The sequence below is a fragment of the Periophthalmus magnuspinnatus genome, chromosome 17, assembly GCF_009829125.3.
Source record: "Periophthalmus magnuspinnatus isolate fPerMag1 chromosome 17, fPerMag1.2.pri, whole genome shotgun sequence".
Lineage (NCBI taxonomy): Eukaryota > Metazoa > Chordata > Actinopteri > Gobiiformes > Gobiidae > Periophthalmus > Periophthalmus magnuspinnatus.
In genome coordinates this window covers 20,399,551-20,426,683 of record NC_047142.1, presented here as the reverse complement: position 1 = coordinate 20,426,683, position 27,133 = coordinate 20,399,551, and the positions used below count along the sequence as shown (strand labels likewise).

Genomic DNA, 27,133 nt, shown 5'->3' with positions numbered 1-27,133 from the left:
GGGACAACGCAGAAGTTGCCATGAAGACTCCAACACCTTCACCTTGAAACTCCCAAACAACTGCAAACAACAAGCAGTGTTTACAGAGCCATATGTGAGGTGAGGAGCACACAGAGGAAGTGCACAAGTCTGAGGAGGACTGACTCATTCTAGCACTGAAAGCATTAGAAGCCAGAGGTTAGCCCATAGCCAAGACGAAAACAATAACACGGCTCTTAAAGTTCTTCGGACTTAAAGGTGCACTCCATCCCTGGTGGAGGGTTTGCCAGCTGCTTTACTGTATTACTTTGTCTGGAATGTTTATTTATAAAATTGAAAAAAACATATCTGTCAATTTGAAGTATTTTTATGACTAAATAATATCTTGAGCAACATGCATTCTCCACAGATCTGACTTGTCAACTTGGCCTTTTGACATCACCGGCTTGTCTCCATGGAAATTGATGCGTTTGTGGAACATTATAGACAGGGCAATATCATCTCCATGGAGTTATATACACAACACAAGGTAATTTACTTAAAGCTGAACCACTTGGTTTTCAAACTGTGAAAGGAGGAAATGTATTTAATTCTGTCTCACAAATCATTTGGAACATCATTTATAACATGCATTATTATTAGCCAAGAAGCCATTAATAAAGTTTGATTAGAGTTGACCCAAACGCTCTTTGCTAAGACAGGGAATGGATTTGACTGACCAGGGTAGCATTTAGCTGTCAGCCAATGAGACAAGTGTGGGTAATTACTTAACGCCTGCACTTAAGTGATCGATGCTCTTTTTCATAACTTAAAAATTACACAAACTACTAATTACAGAGCACAAGAAACACAAGAGCTAATCCAAAACTACCCACATGCCTCGCAATATCTCTTTTTGACATAGACTAACCCTTTGCGAACAATGGTCTACTCTCTATCTACCCCACATCTGTGAGTGCGAGGGGCTGTCCTGGTGAGTTGGTAATGACAGCGTCCCTATGCTCCTCTCTGCCAATTAGCCGGGCCATAATTACACAGACACATATGGAGATGTCAATCAAAGAGGCGCACCCACCCATCGGCAACTGCGATACAGACAGAGAGTACAGCTACAGGCCATATATCACCACACGCTGCGCCAGTAAGTACAGCCACGCAAGCGCCGTTCAATTACTCCGACAGAGAGGCAATCCCACAGCTCAGAAAGAAATGCCACGATGGTGCTTTAGAAACAAAACATTGGCGGACTATTACTGTTTCCTCATTTGTGAAAACTGTAAAATCCTCGGTTAGGAGTAAATGCGATTCAGATGTTTTCCAGATGGAGGCTGGACAATATGTGGATTCAGTTGAGATGAATTTAAGATTACTGAGATTACTGCAGTTTATTGATTGTTTGAGAGATGGATTGCCCAAATAGTCTAAAACACTGAAACTCGTCTGCAGACAAAAAGAGCACATCACGCCTGTGCTGTGCAACCTGCACTGGCTCCCTATGTCATATCGGATGCAGTTCAAAATGTTATTGATTGCGGTCAAATGTCTGCGCTCTATGGGTCCTCTTTATTTGAGGGAGTTGCTGTCGCCCTACACACCACCCAGAGCCCTGAGATCAGCTGACACGCTCCTGCTGGCTGTGCCCAAAGCCAGGCTCAAAACTAGAGGTAACAGAGAATTTCATTGGCAGCTCCCAGACTATGGAACAACCTCCATCCGCCTGTCAGATCCTGTCAGTCTTTAACACATTTTAAGACTAGACTGAACACCCACCTCTTCTCCCTGGCATTTAATACTGGCTAGACAGGATATCTAGGTGGTTTATTGTTCTTTTCCTATTGCATCTTATTATCTGTATTATTTAGTTTTTTGCTGACTTATGTGAAGCAGCTGAAGTTGTTTTGAATGTGCTATATAAATAAACTTGAAGTGAAAATAGAAGTTGGGTATATATAGCCTAATGAAGTGGTTCTCAAACTTTTCACATCAAGTACCACCTAAGAAAAGATTTGGCCTCATAAGCACCATCAAATCAAAACCAGCCCGATTAGGTTAATTTGTTCTTTTGTTATGATAGTACTTTAGATTCTTATGTACAGGCCTCTATATATTTCATACCTTGACAATTTTGGCTGCATTTCTTTGGTTGTGAAAAAGAAACAACCAAAACATGCACCCAAGAAACTAAGGAACAAGCCCACCAAGAACAGCTTAACTCTACAATATCAAACCACTGCAAGAGGGAAAACCACCTCATGGGTCAGGGAGGCCATCGAGATCCAGAAAAGCGCCCACCAGACTGTAAATCGGGATGAGGGGGGCGTACCAGCTTTCAAATACCTACAGTTCTGAAGAAGTCACACTGCAGATGGCGCTGTCATCCTATTGTCTCCAAGCAGGAAGACAAAAGAAGCTATATAATGTTGTGATGTTATGTTCTTTGGATCAGTATTTCAACAGGCATTAATGTTACACACAGACTGAATATATGGACTTTGAACTTGTTTTTCATGCTTTATCAGTAGTGTCTTCCTAAAAGATCTTGCCCTGAACAATTCAGATAATGATTTATGCCTGTCATACTCCCCCTGTTCTGAACCAATTAGAGCGACAAGCAAAGATAGGATCACATTTACAAATCAAGCAAAACATATGGCTTAGTGTTAAACAAGCCTGGCTGATTTTGCTTGTTAGCTCCAGTACATATACACCTGAATGATCCAATTTTCTCCATAAAAAAAAAAATGTTTGAAATAATAAAGCAAAAAGTGAAAGATGTGATTTTTTTCCCCCCATGTTACACATTAATTAAGGTTAGTTTTTGCTAAATAAATAACTGCATTAGGTTGTAGACAATGGCAAGCCTGATTTACAAATGAACTATCCTTAAAGGTGCAGTAACTTTTCTCCACTGATTGAGGTTCTTGTCTCCATTGAGATTGCTTTACCTGAAATGTTCCACAGTATGGCAAAAGACATTTGAATATAACATTGATTCAATAATGGGCATTAGAACTTAAAAAATGTCTTGAAAATAATGCATATATTCTTCACAGATCTAACCTGTAAATTGGCTTAATGGCTTCACCTGCTTATCTTCATGGAAATAGTTTAATGTTGTGGAACATTCCAGGAAGAAAACAAAATGCCTTTAATGACAGAGATATCACTACACAATGGCAACTCATCATGTTCCATTTTAAATTGTCAGTCACAGCCATTATTTGAAAGTTATATTACTGTGGTATCAATTAGATACAAGAATCAGCACAAAACAGGAAGAGGGTTTTAGAAAATATGTTACTGTTGAACCTATGGAAGAAATAATAAAAAAGGCACAAGCACGATCACAGCAAATACAAGATTTTTATTTTGAAATTATAATCACAAAGCAGAGAATTTGAGTTAAATTGTGAGAGAATAAAATCAAGGTTAGACAAGTGACACAGATCAGATAAAACATTATGACCACCAGCCAACAGGCTGCTGCTGTTGATTGGCTCCCAGGGAACAGTTAGGTCTTAGGGCTCCCAAATGGTTCCCTATTTATTAATAGTCTGAGCCTTTATCAACAAGAACTAGAATATATATATAATCTTTACTGTTGTTTAACTTGTATTATTCATATATTTTGTCATTATTATATGAAAAACCCAAGATACCCCTGCCTCTCTCTTCAAAGACATATCGATCTTACATATTTATAAAGATTTCTATAGATGATCGATTAGTCTGTGAGCGATGGCCTTCAAACCATATTTATGCTCTGTGGGTTTTAGTTGATCTGAGAAGGATTCGTCTCGCATCAAACGGGAATTCTACCACTGAATTCTTAGCTGCCTATGCCTCAATTAAACTACTGGCTTGTTACAATGTTTCAAAAGAACACAACCCATGGCCATAATATACTAGTATTTAGCTCTATATAGAATAAACCAGTAACCCTCAAACTTTTCACACCAAGCAAACTATAAAAAGATTTGGGTTTCAGAGTAGCATCACATCTAAAGGTCTATAATTGGACTATTCTAGTTAGCTTCTAGTTACTATTCTAGTAGAGCTAAACCAAGTCTAGTAAATATGACTACAACGTAGCAACAGAAAATCTAACTAAGGACTTAACAAAAGGACGACGAAAATGTGGATAGAAGGGATTCTAATTCACACAAACCGCCAGATGGAGCTAGCATACCACCTGTCGGATACGACCATTTGAGATCCACTGGAATAAACTATAATGCAACTGGTGCCATGGTAAGGAGATAGTCGGTGTGGTCATAATGCTATCGCAGATCAGTGTGTATTAGTTGAATGAAGATGTATTGAGAGTAAATGGACATGAATCACAGCACGATGTCCACAGTCCCATGACAAAGCCTTACCTCTGGGACGTCTTCTTGTACTTCCGCCTGTCAGAGAGAGCACATGTAACACAGCCACACATTAACACACGGGCTAACACCAGCAGTGAGAAGCCATTTTAGACAGCGGCAAAGCACTGTCTAGTTGTTCAGGCTTTGTTTTTGTATGGTGTATACAGTACATCTGTGTTGTTGTATGTCTAGTTTTTGTGTGATTTACTTAGAATGGTTTGTTAAAGTGATGCTGAATTAAAAAAAAACAAACATCTAAATTAAAATTAAAAGTAACCTAGTAACTGACTAATGACTAACTAAACTAATAACTGACTAATGTGTTTTATTCTGTATATTTACATCTGATCAACTGGTCAGTGACACATTATAAAAACTACACCTTAATTAGCCATAATAAAGCATGAAGAAAGACTTAATTATTAATGAACAAATGAATAATACCTTAACCCGAGTCTTCCAAATCTTTTTTTTTTTTATCGTGGCTAACTTTCACTGATCTTAATGATATTACAAAAATGTTTAGAGCCAAGAATGGTGCAGGAGGTAAGTTTCTACCCACTAACCAGAGGTGTGCCAGTTAAAGAATTGTGGCTAGGAATAACAGTAAGGATTTCTGTTATAAAAATCACCCCGGAGAACCAAAATGAAAATAAAAACTTTGCGTAAGATTCAATTCAAAGTATGAGTCACATTTTTTGTAATAAAAAAATGTACAAATGGTGGGTAGCTATAAGGTCCCTGGATTTTTATGCAGCAATTTAAACACTACTTTTTCTTGTTTATCAAGATCTGGTCCCAAACCACCAGAGAAAAAGTATTTGGTGGACAAACAAAGCTGTTGATTCATATAGTAAATAACTCCTATTTATCCATTAGATCAACTCATGAAGCAAAGCCTGCATAGTCCAGTATATCTTTATTCACAAAACTGATGCAAGTTTGAGTAAATGATTTGAGTTTTGTTCTTGAGCGAGGCTTGGAAAATAATCCATAGCACATTTTCTTCTTATCTGCTTATCTGACACCGGCAAAGAGTAGAAATGTCTCTGGGTGGGATTATAATGGACTAGGTGATGTGTAAACATGCCCACACACTATTGTCAATGGATTAATACATGTTCTGACATCCAGATATGGTCAGAATTATCACCAAGATATAATAATAGAGAGCTTATATGAGCTGGAATAATAATGTGTAATGTTACATCAGCCATCCAAGTCAACGAAAGCAAATGTATGTATCTATAGTATTGCTTTGAATGTGTATATCTTGCATTTTTTTAATTACAGGTGTGTCTTAATGTGGGGTTGCCTCTCCACAGATCTGACCAGTAACTTGGCATGGGGGCATCAACCACCAAGTAAGGCATTAACATCTCCATCGATACAAGTAGGTGGTGAAGAAAAGTCACATTCAACATGAGACCTTCAGTTTATAGTCACACTTTATATGTAATTAGGGAAGTATATATCATTTCTATTAGATGTATTTTAATCCATATAAACCATTTTTTGGCTTTAACACTACTACTGCCAATACTCACCAAATATTTTGAATTTTGGTCAGCTAGAAAAAAGGCTAGAGTGAAAAGCGCTATTGTTTGTCAAAGTGAAGCAGTCGCAGTGCGGTAAAAACACCAAACTTTTGTAATTACTTATTTAAATGAAGGATGTAAAAAAGGCATAATGAAATGCAACTCAAATGGACAACAAAATAAATACATGGAAACACGGGCACACACCAAACACATTTACATAGTGATCACCTACACAGCCACATTCAAAACACTCCCACTATCACTTAGCTGCACATTTGGCCTTAAAACCACCCCACGCCTCCGCCATACAGATAAAACAGTGAGCCTCTAAAAGCTAAACACTTAGAAAACTCATAACATTGAAGAGCAAAGATGGCCCCTATGCCAATGTACAACACAGAGTCAATTTAAATTCCAGTCAGGTCCAGCTAGCAGCACTTAGCCTGATTTGTTACTCCAGACCATAGCAATATCTTTCACAAAGTAGAAAAACGCAAGCTAAGGAAGTTTGCGAAAAGGAACTGTTAAAAGCTGGCTTATTATTACAGACCCCAAGGACCGCAGAGCTCATTTGTGATCCATCACAGGATTACGATTCAATAGGAACAAATGGATTACAGGCAGGTGTTTGGCTTACACTGTTACAGAGACTCCTACAAACTGGATTTTTTTAGACTTCATTGCATTGGCAGCCACAGTGAAGCGTGGATTTAATCAAGGTTAAAGCAAAAAGATACAAATATATATAGACAGGGGTGGGTAATTCTATAGCTGCAAGGAAAGTACTCTGTTGTATTGAAGGCTCAGAGGGGGGAGTCATTTAAAGGGATAATGACGTCATGGAATTAATACAATACCAGTCGAAAGTTTGGACAGACCTTCTCATCCAATGTTTTTTTTTTTTCCTTCATGTTTACTACTTTCTACATTTTAGATACATATGGAAGACATTGAATATATGAAGCAAAATATATAGAATTATGTAGTGAAGAAAAAAACAGTCAAACAACTCTGCTCTAATACTGACAGTAGCTCGGCTGGTTGAGAGTGTTTATCCACTGATCCGATTTGCGGTTCGAATCTTGCCCTCGACGTACACATCATTGGTAGAGTGGTTAGATCTACTGACCCACAGGTTTCCCGTAAGATTTCAGGTCTCACAAATGAATGATGTCATTGTGCCCTTGGGCAAGATACATAACCCACCTTGCCCCCAGTGTCTGCTTACACTGGTGTATGAATGTGAGTGAATGGGTGAGTGGTTCCTTGATGTAAAGCCCTTTGATTTGAAGGTGGAAAAGTGCTATATAAAAATGTGGCCCTTGACCATTTACCATGTACTAAATATTTTCTGACAAAGGAAAGGGTGGCGACTTTGATGATTTAGATACAAATTTGGCTACATAATTCATCCTTATCCCTATCAGTGTTGTTGTGATACTTTTTAATTAAGGAATATACTTCAGACTCAATACAGATTTCGATACCACAATGATAATTTAAAAAAAAAACAAAACAAAAAAAAAAAAACTTTCTTTAGACAATAAAATTTTCAAAATTAGATAATAGTACTATTTTTCATATTCCCATGTGGCCTTATATCTGCGTAATCCCTCAGTCGCCCAGGTAGGTTCCATAGTGGTCCATGGGTGTATACTTGTCTATATGTCTTATACTTATTCTGACACAGCTCAAGATCATTCTAAAGCGATTCAGGAAAGGTTCTTTTCTGTCATGTGAATGTGACTTTTTAGTATCAAAACCTGCTCAAATGAGTATCTAGCTTTAAGACTGGTTTTAGTATCTGATTTTCAATATTTTTTACCACTCTAGTCCCCATTCAATATTTTTCAAGCGATAAATTTTAAATCCTTTTTGCAGAAGGAACTTTAAAGCATTATGATAGCCTGATTTATTCTCAGAGGAAGGGAAGGCATAATTTACTATTTATTTTTCAGTCCATTCCTCTGAAATGACGCCTGATTACCGTTGAATAATTTTATGACATGTTGAAGATATAGTGGGGAAGAGACAGTACTGACAGAGAAGATGTAAAACTTTGGACCAATCATTGTTAAATAACTATAATAACTAAAATAATATTAACTATAAACCAGGTCAAAACATTCGCAAATCTGACAGTTAAATGAGATGCTTATAAAGTAGGTATGCAGTCCAGAACAGAACCCAGTATTTGTTATAAAGCCAGTGCCATAGAGAGGTCAGCTGCTCCTCCTCTGTCACCAGTGCAAGGGCTCATTCCAGTGTTGATCAAATGATTTAATAATTAATTGATTTCCATTCATCAGTGGGTCACGCTGAGGTTGGCCCATTGGATTGTCTCATTTATTAATGGAAATCTATGGATCCCCATTCAGTAATGAAAACATGAGGCCTTTTGATAGAGGGCGTCATATATCAACCACTCTGCCACCGGAGCCTCGATCACTGCCTGTGCAAGGGGCTTTGAATGCATCACTAAAGGTTGCAGCTCCATTTATGATGATGAAGTGTACATTGTGTTGTGTTGCACTGTAAATACTAGAAAAATATGTGAAATCTATGGTGAATTTATGGGGGCGCACACTGTTATTGTGTTCTTTGTAAGACGAAATGTAATTGTTTTTGTTTGTTTTCTTCTTTTTCAGACCAGAATTGTAATTTTGCATAGATTTGCAATTTCTGTTTGAATAGTGGTATTCTGTGCAAAGTTAATTTTAAGCATGTCCAGGAACAACTTTTGAGAGCTTTTAACCATGTTATAGTAATTTCCCTTCACCATTTACTAACCCGAAGTTGTATTTGAAGTGATTCATGCATGTCTGAGCAATCTTTAATGGCTCATTTTCAAGACACCGTACTGCTGATCAACTCAAATTTTCTTTATCTGCGATATGCGTACAATTTGGCAGCATTTCATAGTCATTTTGCTAAGACACTTTATTGTGATGCTGTTTATTGCGACGTCAGCTCCCACTGGACATCACAGTTTGCTAATGTGGAAGTGAGCGCCCTTTTTGTATTTATTAAGTCGTTTTAGATGAATACTGCGATTTAAAATGTGCAATGTCATAGATTATAGCTATATAGCAGACACGAGCACAATAGGTCTTCTTTAATAGTGGTATTCAGCACAAAGGTCATTTTAAGCATGTCTAGGAGCATTAACATTTGAGACTGAAATATGAACTGATAAAAGAAATACAAGAATCCATGCATTTCCGAACATGTTTGGAGAGGTCAGCTAGATTTATACAGAATATGACAGGATATCTGGTGGTTTGAAGAGGAAATTATATTACTTGAATCATTGCGGCTTCTGCGAATTACAAATTTTTTAATAAATGGACACTGCATTAATATTGTCAGAACTGCAACACATTGTCTAGCCCTCTATTGTCAGAGTTTCCAGCACTCAAGAACAACCTTATCTTTCCCATCTCTTATCTTGCATTATCCTACTGTATATACTGTATGTACTGCATTGTATTTACAACTACTGCACATTGTCCAGTCTTTTACTTAGAAAGACACTATTTCAACTTTCAAACACAACCCAGATGCTAGTCATAAAGACGTTCCTCTATCTACTCACATGTATTCTGTTGCTCATATTGTGATAAGAAGAACACTATTGCAACACAATGACCAGGCCTCTCCACACACACACACACACATACACACATACACACGCACACTCACACTATCACACAATCACATGCAAGCACAAAACACTGATGCATCTGTCTAACAAATCTCCGTGGATAAGTAAATGCCAGTAGCCTCAGCTCACATTCAATCCTGATCACGACTCACATGCGCAGCCACCATCACAACCTTCCGCTTGGCCATAAACTACCAGTGCTGCAGCCTGCGTCTCCCTGCTCATTGCACACTGCAGCACTGGGTCCACATGTGTGTGTGTGTGTGTGTGTGTGTGTGTGTGTGTGTGTGTGGAGGGGGGGATTAATGCCTTTAATGTGAGCTCTGGCATGCTAAAGGAGCTATACCAGAAAAGTACTGGGTTGATGGTGCTATGGTATATACTAGGACATAGTGTAAACCTGGTATCCACTGACAACATCAAAATATAGAGTATTACTCTCTTTGTGTATACAATATAAGTAGTATTGACAAATGTGGGTATTAATTTTTTGAACAACTCTACAAGTTTAACCTATTGTTCATATTTTCTCTGGATATTTACAAGTGGTAAATAGCACATTTTTACATAGCACTTTTCTAATTTCAAGACACTCTTACATCAAGGAACCACTCACCCATTCACACAAACATTCATGCACAACTTCACGCAAACAGTGGTGCATGAATAGGCGGGTTAGGTGTCTTGCCCAATGACACAATGACATGCAATGACAGCATTCATCCGTGGGAGCTGGAATCACACCACCGACCTGTGGGTCACTGGATCTGACCACTCAACCAATGATCTTTATGATGTTTTGTGACTGGGAGTCAAACCGCCAACCTTCAGATCAGAGGACAAACACTCGGCCAACTGTGGACAGACATTTCTTACAGATTGTTCAGGCCCTTAGGTTAACAAGGAAGAAGAAATACTATTAGGTTAACCTGGGTAAAAGTTACACTGCAAATCCAGAAGAATTTGCATTTGAGGCTAAAAGTTAAAGATGTGAACTTTTCTTTAATAGTGACTGAGAAGAGAATACTAAAAAAAGACTATACGATCTCCAACACCAATCACTTGAACTACCCTATCTGCACTTCCATACAGACTGTAGTAAATCGCAGCCTGGTCTGTCCCAGTGACTCATCCACACAGCAGCCGCCGCTCTTATCCCCAAAGACAGGAGCCGCTGATGGCGACGATGGCCACTTTGTGAAGCCCACAAAATGGAACGGACACAATCAACTCATCCGAGGAAACTGACTGTGACATTTTTGATGGTGGAGCACAGGCGCAAACAGAAACAAACCCAAAATAACAAATAAAAAACAATACAATACAAAGCAGGAAGAGAACACTGCAAAAACATCACATTTAACCTAAAATTACTTAAAGTGTAAATAGATACTAAATACTGAGCGCATTGCCAACTGTTCCTAGGGCAGATTGTGTTTTCTTTTCAGCCCAGAATTGTAACTGTGAGTAGATGTGCAATTTCTGTTTTAATAGTGACAAAGTTCGTTTTAAGTATATGCCTAGGAGCAGTAACATTTAAGAGATGACTGAAATGTGAACTGACACAACTAATACAAGAATCACATGCATTTGGAACATGTTTGGAGAAGTCAGCATGTTTTATACAGAATTAGTGCTTTTTCAGTTTTTGTGATGATGTCATAGTACCAAATGGGGCCAAGTGCCAGCCTTATTGATTGCATTGTATTGCGTGATGAAATATCTAAAACATAAAACAAATGTTCAGCCTGATGGTTTCTATTAGTCCCTAGACTCACTAACTGTTTGTATTACAACAGAAATCTGCATTTTAACAACATTAATTTTAGCTGCCCCATCTGTATTAAATATGATTGACCTATAGAATGTTGTGATGTCGTCTGAAACGCAGCCATCGCAAAACATTTACTAGCCTTATACTTTTTTGCTGTTAACTGTGTACATGGTGCTGGAATCACATTGTCTTCTGATCCTAAGGCAAATTTGCAGATTTATGGTCTAAAATGAGTGCGCCCTGCCTCCAGTGGTCATTACAATTTCAAGAAGAATGTGACATCACATGTCTCTCTGCTCTGAAAAGTCCATTTCAAACACCTGGCTGCAGGAGCAGAGTTTGAAGTGTGGATACCAGTTAGACCAATCACACTGTTCCTTATATCTCCAGACCCCACCCCTCCTCTCCCCTCACTCTCCCCTTAAAGTGCGTATGAGGTTTTTATCATTCTCATTTTTTTTCTTAATTACGAAGCAGCAAATTCTACTGTAGAGAGCTCCATATGGTTGACATCCATCCAAAAGTTATGCACAATTTTCAGCGACTTAAATAATAATTTAAAGATTAATACATATATACTTTTATTTGTTAAATAATCATTTCTGTGTCCATTAGAGGAGTTTTTGGCCGAGTGTACAATATGGTTGCTAGGTAACAGTTCCCTAGCGTGATGTTATGATTTCCAACCAGGAAGTACAATTTTAAACCTAAAAAAAATGGGCAAACTGGGCAATTTTTACTTTTTTTTTGCAGTTCAACCTGTCATAGGCACTCCGGGTACTGCCCAGTTTAGCAGCTCTATCTGAAATGTGGTTTGGGTTAATAGTTTTATTACATTTTTCAAACACATATTACTTTTTACAAATAAACAAAGGGATATCTGTATATTTTGAAGCAAATTGGCAAGCAAGTTGCTGATATAGGTAGACTAATGTATTGAAAACAATAATAAATGTTAATAAATCTTCAAGTGCCCGCATAGATTTTGAAGCATGAGTGAAGATCATGCTTCAGAATGAACTCTTAGCCCCACCCACTTAGTGCCTTGTCTCACACTAATGTTTTGCAGCATGACAGAGAAAAACCTGCCTGGGACAGTCAGTGCCAATTGTCCTACATGGTTCTCATCTCATTATGTCTAACTGAATAAAATTACTTCCTTATGAATAAAATTACTTCCTTAATCTTATCTTGAAAAGTGCCTTTTACAATGCACTGGCAATATCTGTCATCTTTTTTTAAACAAAAATCTGATTTTACAAAACCATACATACATTTTCCTGAACTAGAAGAAAAAAAAAAAGCCAGTACAGATCATATGAATAGCCAGAAATTAATATATAATATACTGAATTCTAGTGAGTCAATAATCTAGATATACAATTTTTTTTTTTTTCAGTGCTGCCACTCCAGAAAACACACAAAAACACATTTCATTCAACCTGTGCTGCCAGTAACACTAACTTTTTTTTGTTCTTTCATCTTTGATTTGACAGCATCTCTTGTCTCCCCACTGAGCTGAAATGACGTGAGCTGAAAATGAGCACTGGATAATTCCCATTTTAACCGCGGCTACAAGTGGTGGGCAGCATTCCCTGGGTGAGAGGTCGCAGAGGTGTTGATTGGCTTGCGGGAGTGTGAAGCCAAGTTGAGTTGTTAAAGTATCCTTATTTAAAGCTGCTCAGAAATTGATGACATTTGGTCGGTGACAGATTATGATATTTGGGTAAACTGTACGCATCGCAAACCTCTGAATATGTGCATCCATTGACCTGCATTGTTGACCTTGTACAAATGCAAACAGTTTGGGAATATTTGTATGCCTTACCTTTGTCAATCATTCTACGCACCCACGCGCCCACTCACAAAAGCAACAATGAAAATCAAGTAAAAGCAATCAAAATGACTTGGGGAAAAGAAACGTGAATGTGAACAAAGACAAAAAAATATAAGACTAAATACAAAATGATATGTAAAACTTAAACGCTAAAATTAATGCATATTTTGTCAACTATGGACAGTTTACCTACATATTAGAGTAAGAATTGCCATGTCTGATATAAGAAAATTAAGTATATATAATGTAAATATTATCATCATTGTATTGTATTGTATGAAGTAGGGCTAAATTAACTTGATAGTGAAAATGCACATTGAATTTTAACTAGTAGAATCGCTGCATATTTTATCAGCTTGGTCAAGGTTCAGACAGTTAAGTGCATGTATAGATAAAGATAAGCATATAGATAAGTTACACTTTGGCTCTATTATAGCTTGCCCAATTGGACAATAATACCTTACTTGTGTGTTTTGTTGAACTCAGTGGTAAATTACATGTAATAGAGAGTTGCTATTGACACATTGTATTTTTATATTGCACACAAACATGCTGAAGCTATCATAACAATTCAAAATACTTACAATCCTCTGAGTCGAAGCCAAATTTTCTCGATCTGTTCTGGCTGCAGGTACTTCAAAGCGGTGCTTTCAAACTCTTCTATCTCTTTGGTGGGAGACTCCATGTCCGATTAGGAGATGCACAACCGATCTCCAGATGTGCCAAGATAAAAAAGAAGAAAAAACACACAGGGATAAAAAAAACTTTAATCCGTCTTAAGCAGCGGGCCAATGGAAAGGTTGGGACGCCGAGCTACCCAAGATCGGACTTCTTTGGTCTTCATTCACGATTTTTCAAAACTTCTAAACAGTAGAAGTGGCGAATAGTGCTGCTGGTAGTGAAGCAGTAGTTCTATCTTTCTTCTCTCTTCTTGTTTGTAGCTGAAAGTTCATTGGTTTATTGCCCCTCTCTTTCTCTGTGTGGAGTAGAGGGTCCGGAGCTGTGCCATGCCCACCCAGCAACAATGATGCAGACGACAGGGCAGCAGCAGCAGTAGCAGTAGCGCAATCTGGGATTAACGTTTCGCCTTCTGAGCCCTCTCTCCTCTCAGATACACACACAGATGGAGTGGAGGGGGAGGAGAGGAGGCGGAGCCAGGGGCCGGGGGAGGAGCTTCATAATGACGAATAGTGTTACAGCAAAGAGCACGGGCAGCAACAGTGGAAGGAGGGAGAGAGGAGAGATGCTTCAAGGGTGATAAGTTACTATGAGGGAAAGGATACTGTCTTTTCTATGTAGTATGCAGTGTGTTATAGCACAGTCAAAGCTAAAAGATATGTAAATATATGCAGTTCAAATTTACACACATCCACACATCCAAATGACATTGTCTACAGTCCCAGTACAGTTACATGTGACCAATTCACTAATGAGGAAATGCTCACTAATGAAGATCTCATTTTGTGTATAAACTGTGATAATTAAACAGATGAGTAGGACATCTCTTCTGTAGTAACAAAAACACACCATAAAGTTCACAACACTTTGTTAAAACTATTACATTAGTTTGTGTATTTAAGCTGTAGAGCCTGATTTTCAAACCTGATTTTTAACTGCAACTGGTATCTGTGCTGGGTGATAAAAAAAAAAAAAACAATCTCATATTGATCAATTACCATTTTAGATATTTTTCTTATTAAAAACTAATTTTAAAAAAGACTTTCCATACTGACAGGATTGACTGTGTCTCCACTAAAAAGACCCAAGTATATCATTGATGATTAGAAATGACCCAATCTCAGTTAAAATCATCAATAATTGCACTGCTCTATTCTTAGCTTACACAAACCCTTTGACCACTTGAAAAACCCACAAACCCAGTTGACACTCTCTCACCCCAAAACGTATTTTAGCGACACAGTAACCTTTTTATTGTTGGTTTGTAATGGATAATCGATAACATGCAGGGGTCTAATGTTGCTGTAATGTGCTGTTTTGACCTTATACTTAAAAGGTACTCATTACCAGAATAAACACAGATTTCTTAAGTTCAAATAGGCTATTTGTATACTATGCTATGAATCTGCTCTATGAATTATTTATTTTATTTCATTCATAAAATATAGAAGATAAATATCAGAAGATCAGAAGATATCAACATAAAATTAAACATACAGAAATTAATAAAAATGAGCAGAAAGTGGAGTAATCTTATGTTATCTGCCCTGGTTGTTACTTTAAAACATTTCAGTACATGTCATTTATATCACAAACATGAATCCACTGCAAACAGACATTACTAAGTGGCTTTCACTGCATCATCATCCAATGAAATACAGTATAGCATATAATGTTACCCATGACTCCCCAGTTTCCGCTGCTCTTCCTGCTGCTCATGCACAGAGTAAATGTAGCAGTGAATGAGACAATTACCAATATCATGTAATTCCACATGACCTCCAGCTATGTACTGTATGTCTCTATAGTCTCCTGCAAATATGATTGGAAATTATGTTACACTATGAATATCATGAATAATATTGCACTTGGGTCAATGTTAAATCTAGTTGATTTCAAACCACACACAATATCATACTGCATCAAGCATGGAGTAAAACTGCATTATGTTTTTCCAAGGACGCTGTTCTAAAAGGTCAACTATATCAAGGTTATGCTAGGGTAAGGTATAGAAATTGTTGTGGCCGTAGGGAAATCTTGTCGTTGCTTGTCATTGACCCATACTTCAGTGTTGCTGGGGAAACCTGTCAGGAGCAGTGGGCCTCTGTAGTAGATCTTGGGCTAAGGACATGATGATGACTACCTAGCCGGAGGGTTAGAAAACATACAAGGTTAAGGTCAGTTATTTACTTATTTAGGAGTGCATTAAACATGTGTACTATTCATGTTATAATGTTCCCTCATGAAAAACATGCCCGAAGAGGTTTTAAATGCAATCCATGCATGTTACAGTAATTTAGCGATCTCTCCTGGGCCCTATTCGAACCCTCCCTCCTCCGAACAATTAAGATTCTGTCCAATGCTTAGCCCACAAACCTACATCATCCACACTCCCATATGGCAATTCTCCATAAATATCCAAAACCATGATACAAACATGTAAACAACAACTTCACTAATCTGGTGCGACGCGCAATAGTTTCATTAGAGGGAAGGGCAAGTGACTTAGTGCAGGAGCAAAGGGAGAAGTAAAATACCTCCCTTTTAAAAATGTCATGAAAAACATGGATTCCTACTTAAAGCAAGCTTGCCTCTCCAGAGATTTAACCTGTAACTTCACCTGCTTGTCTCCAGGGTGATGTTTAATCCGTAGTGTGAAGCATTCTAAGCAAAACAAAAGCATTTCCATGTAGACAAACAGGTGGCAAACCCTCCACCAGAAAAAGTAACATAGTGCAGCCTTAATTATTGTAAGATTCAGTCTGTGTTGCACTTTTTCAGTAGTTTCTTTTAGTCAGTCAGAAGTGATTACAGTAAACAGGCGGTTAATGGAACAGATTATAATGGAACAAAATGGAAAATCACACATAACACAGAAGGAGTCCCACCCACACAGTTCAGGAATTAAACTCCGGATTCCTACAGTAACAGCACATAGCACTTTGTCATAAAATTCACGTTTAGCTATTTCTGTGGCCATTACCTACAACATAATCCACACAGACGAGGTATGTTCAAAAGATAAAAACTTTTTACACCTAACTTTGTGCCATCCTTTCAACTTTCTTTGCCAACTCGCCCCTCAATTATCACTTTGGTACAAGTTCAAATCCCATAAGGGTGACTCAGAGCAGACCCTGTGCCTTCTCTGCGGCCCTGTACCACAATCGAGCTTCTTTCAATTACCTGATGCAGGCTACAGCGGGGATGCCACCTCAAAACATCACCACAGGCTTTCATCTTCTCCAATAGGCCTTTGGTAAGAAAAGAGAACAGGAGAGTAGCACAAAGTCGGATGTTTTCTTCAAAGCACGTACTTATCTGCTGTCTGTTTATCTTGCTGACTTTAGTTTCAATTCATTTCATAGTGGAACAGGAGGTATGCCGGTCCCAATGAGATTCAAAGCTCAGAAGGTGGAAACGACAGGTCAACATAAGGCCAAATCACAAAAGCAACTCTACATTTTCACACATCTGTACTCGAGGGGAGAGGCAGTGCCACTGGGTTGAACCGGTTGTCAAACAATACGAAAACAAGGAGGTCTCATCACACAAAACTTTTCTTTTTATTTTGAGAAGAAGAAATATTTATAAACAAGTTTGAACCAGGACTATTTCTGGAGGATGTTATCAGGCGTCAATCAAGAAGTTTTTAAAGAATCCAGTGGAGGAATGTACTTTGTTGAAGTGGATACTTTTTACTTTTACTTCACTACATTGAGAGAAGGTATCTGTACTTTCTACTCAACTACATTTTTGAACAGAACTGATAAGTAATAGTATTTTTATTAGCGTTTGAGACCTGCTGAAAAAGCTGACTATTTTTAACACATTCATAATTTGAGCAAAAATATACAAATAAAAACAGCTAAAAAAAATTATATATTCAATTGTTTCTGTTATTTATTAAAATCATTACATTTGAAGCCTTATAAGACCGCAGAATCTTACTTTTTACTCTTTAAGTACATTTTTAAACGGGTACCTTAATACTTTTACTTATGTAGATTTTTTCATGTGATACTTTTACTTGAGTATTTTTATGTTATCTGTACTTTTACTTAAGTAACAGAATTGAGTACTTCTTCTACAACTGATCAGATCCAGCGAAAGGATTTACAAAAAAGACATTCATGGCTATGTGTCCCAGCACGTACGGCAAATGTTACTTTGGGTAACATTTGCCGTATGTGCTGTACGTTGCAAATAGGGGTTTACAACATTTCTCTGTAAGATTTTTATAGAGTATCAATCTAATTTTTGACCTATTATTCAAACTTTATTCATGTCCTTGTGGGGAAATTTGCCTTAACCCATTCTTTAATGCTGCTAGGCCAATCATGAGCAGTAGGTAACAATACATTTATTTAAAATCCAAAGTAAAGCCAATTCTCTAATCTAACTCTTAAAATAAGTGACATAAAACATTAAAATATCAGGATGTAGACGTAATCATTTAGAATAACAATGATTTCATATAACCGTGATTATAATTTTTCCCATAACCAAGTAATAACTGCGCTGCATCACCAGATCTAAGCTAGGATCATGCAGGGGACATTAGAGCATTTAGGGGACACAAGAAGAACATGCAAACACCACACAGAGGTCCTGTTTTATAAATAATGCAAGTAGCCCAAGTGAGGTATAATTTCTGATGAAGCAGTTCCACAGTTAGTGTTGTACAAATAGAACTTGTTTTTTACATAAATATAACTATATGTTGTTTGTGAGTGGAGGGGTTGCTAAAGCTTGCCACCTTTTTTTCGTTCTAAAAACATCTGTAGGGCAAAATTGAATGTCTTTAAAGATGTATTCATCCAACTCGTCCAATCTTGTCCATCTACAAAGCAGCAGCGCTATTATACATTGATCACTCCCCTACACAGGCAGCAGGGAAATTACACTGTACGCTCAAACTGCTATTGGACCTGTCAGCACTTAACAAGAAAAACAGATTGTCTTTGGTAAGTCAAGTCATTTGGCAGGACAGTTTCACAATCTCACACAATTCCTGACTAAATGTGTCTAAAACAGCACATAATTATAGGTCGGAGTCAATAGGTTATTCAAACCTTGATAGTGAAGAGCACAATAGATGCTGAGCTAACGTCAATATCCTATTCCAATGGCTAATAACTGTCAACACCAAGCAATCAGTAGGTGTAAACTTTTTCCGGTCCGCTACCTCCTTGTCACCATGGAGATGTTTGTTTTGCCAGAAATGTTCCACAAAATGGCATTGAACTTAAGTATCCTGCAATTTTTATATTATATCTCTTTTTGTTGCGAATACAAATACCTTGAAAAAACATACATTCCAACTGTGAGCGGAGTCACCTCTCCACAGATCTGACCTGTAAGTTTCTCGATTAAGGTGCTGTAGTGTGTAACTTTTCTGGAGGGGAGTACACTGCTGAGATGTTATTGCTATGCCTGGAATTTCTATGCTCTGTTCTAGTATGGCATTTAATTTATGTATCTCCATGGACAAGAAGTTGACCTCACGAATCAGGGAAGTTACAGGTCAGATCTGTGGAGAGGTGACACCGCTCACAGTTGGAATGTGTGTGTTTTTCAAGGTATTTTTATTAGTGATAGAACTGTCATTACAACGCACTTTAGAGATTATATCACACTTGAGCTCAGGTAATAAGAAGTGCAAAGACCTAAATACAGGCTTGTTGAAGGAAAAAGCCTGAGGTTGTTATGCCCAAACAGTCTTTAATTACATTGCAAACTGATGAATGAAACGCCTTAGGGCAAAGTACAAGCACAAAATGCAGTGGACCGCTGGATGGCGAATTATTTAACACTGTGGAAAGTTTTCTAAAACATATCTAAACTGGTCATTGGTAACCATTTGGAAAGTTTAGGGGTGGTGTAGTTATTTTTCACCACATTGAAATATCACACATTTTCAGGGCATTAGATTGTTAGTAGCTGGTAGCTAATCTCATTTATAATCTATTTCCCTCAGAGGCAAGTGACTGACCTGACTGACAATTAATAAGTTTAGCATTCATAATTCGAGTTCAACACATTATCAAACTGGTAAGGCTCATTTGTCATAATTGTGAAGTAAGGAAGGTTTTTGAGGTGTAACTTGCTTATCATTTCGAAACAAAATGACATTTCTCTCGCCTCAGATTAAGTTTAGTGCTTCGTTCATTAAATCTGCAGAACTCCACGTTTGTTATGCCTATCTGAAAACATAGAGAGTCACCGTCTTACTCATGACTCACCTTCCTAAAATATTGAAGAAGTGCGTATTCTGGGTCCCCAGCAAGTGCCTTGTCAAGACTTAACCCATTTTTCATCCAAACCAAATGTAAACACATGGAAAACAAATCTCACAATATATATATTTTTTGTCTTGAGAGATCTGGTGACACAAAAATACAATTAACAAAGTTTATGTTGCTTTTCAGTTAATCTGAACAAACAGCGTCACTGGTCTTTGTGATGAAGACAATAGGAGGTTGATTTAAGACTCCCTATGTTATGTATTTGGCTGATTAAATGTCATTCTCAAACACACTTGTATTGTTAAAATCCAAAGGAAATGCAAATCTATTTTAAATGTAATTAAAAGGTGCACCTCAAGGGCAGGCCAGACAACAATGCCACATGTCTAGATGAAAGATTGTCATACACTAAAGTACACGCACATATAACAGCATTTTATTCAATTTCAAGACTGATGTGGCAACAGCGCAGCTAAAACGGATTGCGCGTCTCCATATGCGATAATCAAAATACATTCATAATCATTTTAAAAACTAATTACTCAGGCTTCATGAAAATAAATTATTTGTATGCAGTGACAGTGACTTACAGCCCTACTCAGACATTCACATCTGCATAGGCTATGGGCTCCCTCAAAGCCCCCAGAACGAAATCTCCAACATTAACAACCCCAGTCATTTTGAGGAACATGAAAAATTCAAAATCTCATTTAAATTTACTAGGCCAAGTCGATATCTATGCATCAAAATAGCAGCCGTCGTCCCCGTGTAATGATCACAGTACAAAGAACATTCATTATAAAAAAAACTTCAAGATTTTCTACCTCTCTAAATGGGAAAAACGAAAAGCAAAGGCCTATTTTGTATTTTGTTGTAATGAAGTGCAAAAAGGAGAAGGAAAACTTACTCGGTGGTGGGCAGATTTTATGGGTAAAAGGGTGTCAAAACCAGTATAATGATAAAGTATAGAACTGAATAATTCCTGGTTTGCTCCAGTGTTATTGTTGTCTGGTATGTGAATGATATCTCTGCATTATTTATACAGAGGGACATCAGTCAGGTCCCCATGCCCTCCGCCGCGTCTTAAACCAGAGCCAAACATGATCTTGCCATTAGATTTGTTTTCTTTCATTGGCGCATGTGACAGAAGGAGCTCATTGGTCACCCATCATTTTGGATAAAATTATATTTCTCTCACCTCAGATTTTAGTGTTTGCTCATTGATTCTTGAGAAATCGGCAATGTTTTCCAGACCCCTGTAACATTTTCTTCCTTTCTTTTTTCCTCGTGAGCAGCCATATTTGTTCTGATATTGTAGCGTTCTGGTGTGAGGAAACACACCAATTTCTTCTGGTTGTTTATTTTCTGAACACAAGGGCTACTATAGGCCGTAACCAGCGCCAAAACAAGAGCAAAACAACAGCAGTCTCAAGTGACAAGAGCCAGTCTCTAAAAACAGATCAGTAACTAACGAGTAGAACCTTCACATCCACTTCTCAGCAAAGTGTCACATACAGAAGCAGTTGCCATTAACAACAACACTTACACAGTTACAAGAACAACAAAATGCGTAAAACTCTGAGGTAAAAACAAACTATCAGATCATTACACTATGGATGGAGTCTATGATTAGCTAATCCACCTGTCAATCACGAGATTCACCAGGGACCAGACTCTTCTCTTCGTAAAATATTGAAGAAATGTACTTTCTGTGTTGTTGCCTGCACCTGACAGAGTGTTGTATGTTGTGGTCTGCAAAAAGGAATTACTACCAACTAATGGCAGTCAATGCTTTGTGCAGTTGAATCTAAGCTAAACAGACATACCCTTACAAATACTGAGAGCCCGTCACTCACCAAACCAAACATTTTAAAGAGCTAAGATGACTTAACTGAGTGTCCAAAAGGCGATGTTGTATTAGCGGTTGATAGTGTAAATCCGCACTGTACAACCCAAACAAGGCTTACAGCAGCTTAGAGCTATTATTAGATTCACAGGGGGTGATACTTTTAATAGTGTCTGCAACTCCACAATGGACTTTTGACATTTGAAATTGAGGAGCAATGTTTAACGCTAACTCAAAGTATATCCTGTATATGTCTACCATTAATACCATGCATTCATTTAACGTATATGTTTTAATCAAATATTTGCTTGCAACATAAAATAATTGCATTGAAAAAGTGATTTAAGATCAGGTTCAACATTTGTGTGTGCTAATATCATTATAATTAGCTCAAAGTAGTTATTGTGCTATATGTGCTGTAGCAAAACAAATACATGACATTGAGATTGTGCTAGTCATTACAGCCAAAGGGAAACTTGTTCATTGTAAAACTGCAGGTCCTGATTTCTGCTGCCTGAACAAAAGCCAGTGTACTGTAGAATATGCTCCCTCAGCTGAACCTGCTCTGATGCTATTAGCGCATTAAATGGTCAATAACAGATGTAAAGGCCTGAGAGCACAGATGACAGGGGGAGGTATTTAAATCCTGTTAGTGACAGAGGGTAGGAGGAGAAAGGGAGGACACCAATAAACATTCGTATGAGGACACTGCACAGCTACAGCTTAAGTTAATACCTATGTTGGTGCAGGCCTCTTTGTAATATACTGTATGTTTACTGTATTTTCCGCACTATAAGGCGCATCGGAAAATAAGGCGCACCTTCAATGAATGGCCTATTTTAAAACAAATTTCATATATAGGGCGCACCGCATTATAAGGCGCATAGTATAGAAACTACTCTAGTAGCTGGGGTTGTGTTACGCATCCACGAGATGGAGCTGCGCTAAAGGGAATGTCAACAAAACAGTCAGATAAGTCAGTCAGTTAAACTTTATTAATAGAATTTTTAAAAAAAAGTTTGGGTTTTTGAGAAAATTAAAGGCTTTTAGGTGCGCCTTGTAGTGCAGAAAATACGGTACTCGAGTCTTTTGCCCTGGATGTTCCGCAGTATGGAACCTTAGTAAAGTAATGACATCTCTATGGACACAAGCAGGTGACGGATCATTTAACTTACACTTAACTATCGCTATGGTGATAAGCTTCCCAAAAATGGAATATCTTTCAAGGTCATGCAAAACTAGATACTTTGGTGCCACAAATGCAATTTAATAATCTAGTGATAAACATTTATACTCACACCTGCATCTGTTTTTAATGTTTTAATGTATAAATTGACTTATGTACTTATTTGTTTTGTTTTTGTTTGTATTTTTCTGTATTTGAACAGAGCCCCCATGAAAAGGAGAGTCTAGTACTCTCATTGGGGTCTCTCTGTATAAATAAAGATGAATGAAATATTAAATAAAGCAAGTGACCCCACTGCCAACATTACAGGTCAGATCTGTTTTGAGATGAGCCCGCTTATAGTAATGATGCATGTTTTTAAAGGTATTTTTGAGCAATAAAACACACTGAATTGACCATACTTTGTAACATTACAGGCAAAACAATTGTAACTCCAGTGAGGCATACCGCCGCTAGAAAAGTTACATTGTGTACCTTTAAGTTAGTAAATTGCAATGAAAAGTTGTTTAGTTTTGTGCTTGTATTTTGACTTAATACATTTTCTGTCACTAAATTCCACGGTAGACAGTGCAGGAGGATTGATACAGCTCTTTAACTTCATAAGTGTGGGGTCAGGTCTCAGTCACTTTGATAAATTTGTCTGTCATTTGTCACCACAGTGCCTGTAGGAGCCTCATTAGTCGCCGCGGTGACCGGAGATGGGGACATGTGAACCAGAGGCTGCTGTAGAGGAGAGGGTCAGACTCTGAGCCGACAGGAGACTTCATCTAATGCAGGGCTCACAGCTGCACTCAGATACCAATTAACAAAGGGATAAATCAGAGCACTGGCCACCACGGTGTGAGCGACATAGACATGGACAGTGGTCAGGAGAGGAATAGGGCTCAAAGTTCTTCACTATTTCACCAAAAATGTTTTCAAATTTGTGATTTTTTTTTTTTTTTTTGGGGGGGGGGGGGGGGGGGGGGCAAAGATTTTAATTTCTGTTTGGACATGGGCAGAAGATATGACATATATTGACACTTTGCAACTGATGTCATAAACATTCCCTTGGGGTGTAAAGCTAACTGTATGCACTGCTCAGTCTGAAGCTGTTACTCAAGTTAGTCTTTAATCTGAGCTTTGGTTTAACACAATCTGACCAAAAAGAACTGACTTAGTTGGAACTACAAGAGGTAAGCTGATTTTCTACTGTTAAATAAGACTCCCTGAAATAACATTACACAAGCTAGCTAGCATTAGCCAACAGTTTTTCAGTTAGTCACTCCCACCTTTTTTGTTGAACATCTAACACCTAAACTGGGCCGTGAATGCTCCAATTGGCCACAGGCTCCAGAAAATATGTTGTGTATATCCATTTTGTATTTTTCTCGAGTTTTCAGTTTTGCCTGTGTTTGCAAATGTCTGTATTCTGTCACCACGGTAACTGCTGAACATTCTGCCATAGACATACATAATGAACTACCCCAACAAATGAAGCAATAATTAGGAAAACATGAAAACCTGCCATATTCACTTTTTAAGGTACACTTTATTCTCCCTGTTAGCTGAAAGATTTTACTGTGCATGTTTTGGGTTATTGGGATTAGGCCTGAGTACCATTTAAACTGGTATTGTAAAACTCTTAGTATTGAAAAAGTATTCATGCTGAGAAAAAAAAAAAAAATAACAGCAGTGTCACCACAAATTAATGATAAAAATGTATCTTCGTAGAAATAACATTTAAAGTAATTATTTTGTCAATATTGTCCATCTCTACCTGGAGTGTTCTGTTCCTTGCCCCCTTCCGGTGTCTTATATTTGTTTCTTTGTTTGATCGCAATTATGTTGTTGTGACACAAAATGTCATCTCGATTTTGATACTAAGGAATAGACTCCATACACAATATGGATTCCAATACCACAATGATAAAAAAAACAAAAAACAAAACACTTTCTTTTATACTACAATCTATCAATAAATCTAACTCACTTTATTTGTCCTCGAGAGGCAATTTTAGCACACTGAACAGTAAAATACAATAATAATAGAAAGCTCAAACAAAAGTCTCAGTGCAGTGTCATTACAGTTTGAGGAGAGTAACAGCTCCCAAGACAAAAGTGCCCATCCTCTGTGTCCTGCATCACAGCACTGTCCAGATGAAGACCGGACACACAACAGGAAAGTCACTTCTAGGCCTTTCTCTACGCTCTGTTGTTTTAGTTATTTCAACTAGAACATCTTCTGCCATATTTGGTGTAGAAAGACTGTTTCATTATTCTAAGTCTGTAGCATTTCACATCTAGATGGCTAGCATTCTTATCTCCAAGCATGGTCAAATAATCCAATAGTTCTTAACTTCTGTCATTTGAACTGCACAAGATGCCCTTCTTAGTTGTTCAAAATCCTCAAATATTAAGTTAAAATTGTAACAAAGAAATTTTTAGAAAGTTTACAAATTGCCAGCCGGTCAGCCACAAAGAGCAGCCAGTCATGACCATGAACAACACTAGAATGGTGTATGTAAAACCTCAATCATCCAGGTAGGTGCTATAGTGGTCCATGGGCACACACTAGTCTATATAGTTGTTCTGATGCAGCTCAAGCTTCTAAAGCTTTTCAGGAAAAGTACATTTTTATCCTGTGAATGTGACTTTTTTAGTAGCGATACCTAGACTAGACTGACATACTCATTTGAGTATCTAAAGTCGATTCTAATTTTAGTATTGATTAGTATCTAGTTTTTGATACTTTTGACAAACCTAGACTACATTCCACTGAAACCATAATTGTTATTTTCAACACATTTGATATATAAGTCATTTCATCTCAAATGAGTAATAGCACCACGCCCAAGGTTAAAGTCACATGGCTCCGATTTTTTAACTATGAGGCAGGCGTGGCGGTAGACTTCCATGAAATGTTATTCAGCTCTTCCAACTGTGAAAGGAAAGAATCTGGCCTTGGTCAATGAGGACAACCACAATTCATATCGAACATACCACTACCTTTTATAAAAGTGATGACAGATAGAGTGTACCACTGGGTAAGACTATGTACCCCAATAAAAGACTGGGTTTCAAATTAATAATAATAAATAATAAATAAGAATAAATAATAATACAACAGTTTATAGACCTAGTAGTTATTTTTTTGTTAAAAGTAAAAAGTTAAAATACTGTCCATATATCCATTTTAGCGATGAAAGGAGTGATAAAATAAGAAAACATTTGTCTCATATTAGGGAAATTACAGTGTTCCAACAGCCCTGCCAAAGAATAGCAATAGAATAATCAAGGGAAAGAAAGGACACAAATATTTAGAAACACATGACATTTTAAATAACTAAAAATTTACTCACAATACTCTTGAATTACTTGGGATTGTTCTGTCTATTTTGTATATTTTGGATGGGGTTTAGAAAGAAAATATAGTAAATGATCAATATTTGTGGATTTCGTTTTGAATAGTTTGAAAAATACCAAACAACCAATTACTTCAGCATATTATGATTCATGCACAACATCACAGCCACTGTCCAAGGACTACCTCACGGAGCACTCAGATAACCTCTGCTCTGCAGTTACATAACTTTGACCACTGTGCCCTTTAAAGACAGAGCTGTCACAAGAATCCACTCACTTTCAATGTAATTCATCATGTATTGACTATTTGTTTATAGATTTAAAAGAGAGACATAGACTAACTAGAGCAACTCCAGGGGTGCCCGTCTGAAATCTGACATTGTAAGACAGTTGTAATTCTACTTTAGTCACACACAAAAAATACATTTTTTTTTTTTAAATCCTTGTTTGCATCTTATCTTTAGTTGTACACTTAATGCCCTTCTGAATAGGCCTGCCTCCATAAGTACTATATTAACTTTTCGTTCAATATTTGAAAGCTGAAACACTATTTTTTGGGGTCAATATTCATGGTGTGTACATTTTCTTTGCTCTATTAGGAAATTGTGGGTTATTTTTTGGCCATAAGACAAGATTTGATCCGTAGAAGGTTAAATTAATACCTT

General features: G+C 37.5%; 1 protein-coding gene across 5 annotated transcripts in view; it reads right to left on the bottom strand.

Annotated features, from left to right (window-relative positions):
* pde1cb (phosphodiesterase 1C, calmodulin-dependent b) overlaps positions 1–27,133 on the bottom strand; it is a 150,610-nt gene that overhangs the window by 79,114 nt on the left and 44,363 nt on the right. The window contains exons 1-2 of one of the 5 annotated variants that reach the window (XM_033982953.2): positions 13,750–14,272; positions 4,359–4,385 (exon numbers count right to left, since the gene is read on the bottom strand). The exons of 3 other annotated variants lie outside the window; for them this stretch is intronic. In XM_033982953.2, the coding sequence (XP_033838844.1) occupies positions 4,359–4,385; positions 13,750–13,850 (128 nt within the window). In that variant the 5' untranslated portion in view covers positions 13,851–14,272. Of the gene's footprint in view, positions 1–4,358; positions 4,386–13,749; positions 14,273–27,133 lie in introns of those variants that run through there. One more of the 5 variants, XM_055228413.1, reaches the window with a different exon arrangement.